This window comes from Etheostoma spectabile, chromosome 2 (genome assembly GCF_008692095.1).
Source record: "Etheostoma spectabile isolate EspeVRDwgs_2016 chromosome 2, UIUC_Espe_1.0, whole genome shotgun sequence".
NCBI lineage: Eukaryota > Metazoa > Chordata > Actinopteri > Perciformes > Percidae > Etheostoma > Etheostoma spectabile.
Window position 1 is genome coordinate 11,597,536 of NC_045734.1, and position 3,522 is coordinate 11,601,057.

General features: G+C 38.0%; 1 protein-coding gene across 1 annotated transcript in view; it reads left to right on the forward strand.

Moving 5' to 3' along the window:
* The window catches only part of LOC116700597 (proline-, glutamic acid- and leucine-rich protein 1), a 13,866-nt gene that overhangs the window by 3,443 nt on the left and 6,901 nt on the right, over positions 1 to 3,522 (forward strand). The window contains exons 2-5 of the mRNA XM_032533936.1: positions 47 to 91; positions 447 to 491; positions 1,554 to 1,698; positions 2,301 to 2,462. Coding sequence (XP_032389827.1) covers positions 47 to 91; positions 447 to 491; positions 1,554 to 1,698; positions 2,301 to 2,462 — 397 coding nt within the window. The remainder of the gene's footprint in view (positions 1 to 46; positions 92 to 446; positions 492 to 1,553; positions 1,699 to 2,300; positions 2,463 to 3,522) is intronic.

Genomic DNA, 3,522 nt, shown 5'->3' on the forward strand with positions numbered 1-3,522 from the left:
CTCTATTGCTCCTTCTTAACCATTGTGCCTCTCTGTCTTTTAACAGATGACCATGTCCCTGCAGGGGCTGGACGGGACTGAAACTGCTACAGTAGGGAGCTCTACCTTTAACCACAACTAAACATTTGATATCACTGGATAATATAACACATTGTAAAGGAGTTACAAAAATGCCTCCAAGCGTAACCACGGTGATTGCTATGGCAATGCATAATTTATTGTTAGCACTTCTCAATCTCATGTGTGGTAACTATGTACATAACAAATTTAATAACCCTGTTCTTGCTGCATTATTATTGTGGTTCATGGATTTTATGTTGTGTCAAACATATGTGATTTAAATGTCTGGGTTTAGTTCTTCACTTGTTTCTCTACCTCACACTGATTTGCTAATGATTAAGATGGAACTGTAACATTCACAGAGGTCTTTCCATTTTTCTGTTTAGGTGGCTGTTTCTCAGAAGGAGCCTGACCTGCGCACAGTTAATGAGGTGTGAGATTTTTTAAAAGTAAATCTTGACCTTTAGCTGCCAACATGCATACTATCATCTCACAAAATAATCTTAAAGCTGCACTTATTACTGTTTGTATTAAAGGTGCAGTAGGTAAGACTTATAAAACAAACCTGTCATATTTGCTGACATGAAGCCGGTAATTCCGTCTCAGGTTTGTTTCCACCCGAGTTGAGTACAAACCCCCTAGACGTTACCTGGAATGAGACAAGGGAGAGGTACGCACCAGATTGAATAGGAAGGGATGAGGAGAGGATGTAAGGGAGGATGAAGGGATGTGAGTAGGAATGAGGTAGGAAGGAGAAGAAATGAAAGCTGGGTCGAGAAATCTGAAACAAACAGAGCAGGACGTGTATACCAGGTAGAAGTAGACCGGGCAGTTTATTGGAGGTGTGGTTGAAGCATGGCTCTGGTCCTGAACCTAAGTTAACTAATTCACTTCATTTGGTACAGCCTCAGTCTCATATCAATGCTGTTATTAGCTGCAGCAGGCCGCTGAGTTCAGCAAAAAGCTCTTATAATGCCACTGCACAGCATCAAACAGCAGGAGGACAAAGGCTCTGACTACTTCTTGAGCATGTAGCAGCTACAAAGCCTGATATTTCCCTCAGGTGGAAACCAAAACAGATGTCATACTACAGCAGTGAATATTGGACTTATATTTGTCAGGTGACCAGAGACATGACTCCAAATGTCCGCCACGGTATAGTGATAATATCTTAGTTTATTTACAGCTTATTGTGCAGCTAAATCAAGATTAAGATCAGATTAAGATTTCAACTGCCTCTTATGGTGTTCATCAGCAGATGGGAGTTTGCTCAGTTGTCATGGAGACGCCTCATGACATGTATGTCAGGTGATAACCTGTGGTCGTAAGTATTTTCTCAAAGTACTTTTGTGAGGGTCGAGAATTAATAATCGAGCTTATCTTTTCATCTTTCGAAGGGAGAACCATTCCCATACCAACCTTTACAACTTTATCTCTGCAGTTTAATTATTTTTTTCCTGTGGTGATACATGCTGCGGTGTTTTGTCCACCAGGTGGTGAAGCATGACGGGGGTTCTGGTAGCCAGTCTGTTGTCAGTCCCTACTGTCCTGGTGTAAATGACACTCCAGGTTACCTGTGTGAAACAGGGCACTGCTGCGGAGAGACAGGCTGCTGTACCTACTATTATGAACTCTGGTGTGAGTCACCTGACTTTACCTGACTTTTGGGGCTTTCCCCTCTCCATGCACATTCATTTTCATTGTTGTCATTATGTCATTTGTTTAATTTGAACTCAAACTAAAACTCAAACTAAGATACTGTCATGGTCAAATATTTAAAATAAACACTAGGAGGCACCAAACAACACGCTGCATGTTACAGGGCTATCTAGGTAAATCTGATCATTGGAAAATCCCTTGACATCTGAAACTATGTTTTTCTTGGTGAGATAATCAGCATCATATAACATTGTACATTTACAGATAAAGTTAAGTAATTGGTTATGTTAAAATCAAAGGATTTATCCTTTGCTCCTACAACTGTAATCACTGCATTCAGACTTTTGACATTTCAAACTATACATAACTATGGTAGAAAAGCATCTTTTTTTTTAACTGAAATTAATTACCTACCTCAAATATGTTGTTTGAACGTTGATATCATGGTCAAACTAATGCAAACAAAGCTTATAAATAAATCTAACATTGTACGGTATGCTTAGGAAAATGTACAGCAGTAATGTAAAAACATTACAAATTGTTTTCATAAATATGTTGGGTTCATTTCCTGTCCTCTGCAGGGTTCTGGCTGCTGTGGACAATGCTGATCCTCTTCAGCTGTTTCTGTGCCTACCGCCGCCGCCGGGCCAAGCTGAGGATCCAACAGCAGCAGAGGCAGAGGGAGATCAATCTGATCGCCTATAACGGAGCCTGCAACTACCCTTCCTCAATGCTGGACCTCAGTAGGTTTATTTATGTTATTTCATTTCACATATCTATATTTTTCTTTTTCTTAGTCTTTAAAAACATGCTTGTGTCTTTTAATACTGTTTAAAACAGTGTTTTTATAATGAAATCAATTTTCCAGAACGTATGTTTTGGTTTCCTTTATTGTGTTGGTCTCCTGAGGAAAAAGAGAATTTTAACACTACGCTCAGATACTATATGTCTCTAATTTTTTAATTTTTTTTGTATCCCCATTGGTTATTTCAGCAACAACTAGTCTTTCTGATGTTCATTTAAAGAAAGTACTGCATAGTATAGACAACAGTACAGTACAGTATATATTATGGTCAATGCAGTCATCTCCACTCATTAAGACAGTTTTACACCATGCAGAATGAAATAACAAAACGTTAACATGTGTTACATGTATTAAGTAGAATAACAATTAACCATTAAATAAAACATCCATGCTGCAAAGAAATTTAATTTAAGAAAAAGGCTGAGTCATTTTGTAGTAGCAGTTGGGCACTGTAGTTTTTAACAAATGTCACCAAAACAATTAGAATAGGGTGCATACGATGGACTAAAAAGGTTTAAGGAATTTGAAGCCCTCGAGAGCGTAATGTTCTCATCTTCTTGGCTATAAAGTCATTAAGACATGTCTACGTGTTTCATTAGGCCTCCATCAGGGCAAGTACAAAATGGCTGCCCTGATGAAACGCGTAGGCATGTTTTAGTGACTTTGTAGCCAAGAAGATATTGAAGGCTTTTAAAACATTACCTTCTCTAGTGCCTCAGATTCCTTCAACCTTTTTTTTTTTCAAACTAGTAGGATCCTCAAACTGAAAAGCACCAGTGGGACACTTTGTACTAGAGCCCGACCGATATATCGGTGGGCCGAAATTATCTGCCGATATTAGACATTTCTAATCTGATCTATCGGCATTAATAATGGCTGATTAAAAAATAAAAATTTAAAAGAATAACTACAAATAACCAGTGTTAGGGAAATCCGTTTGTGTTTTTTTACGCGTTTTTTAATATATATATATATATATATATATATATATATATATA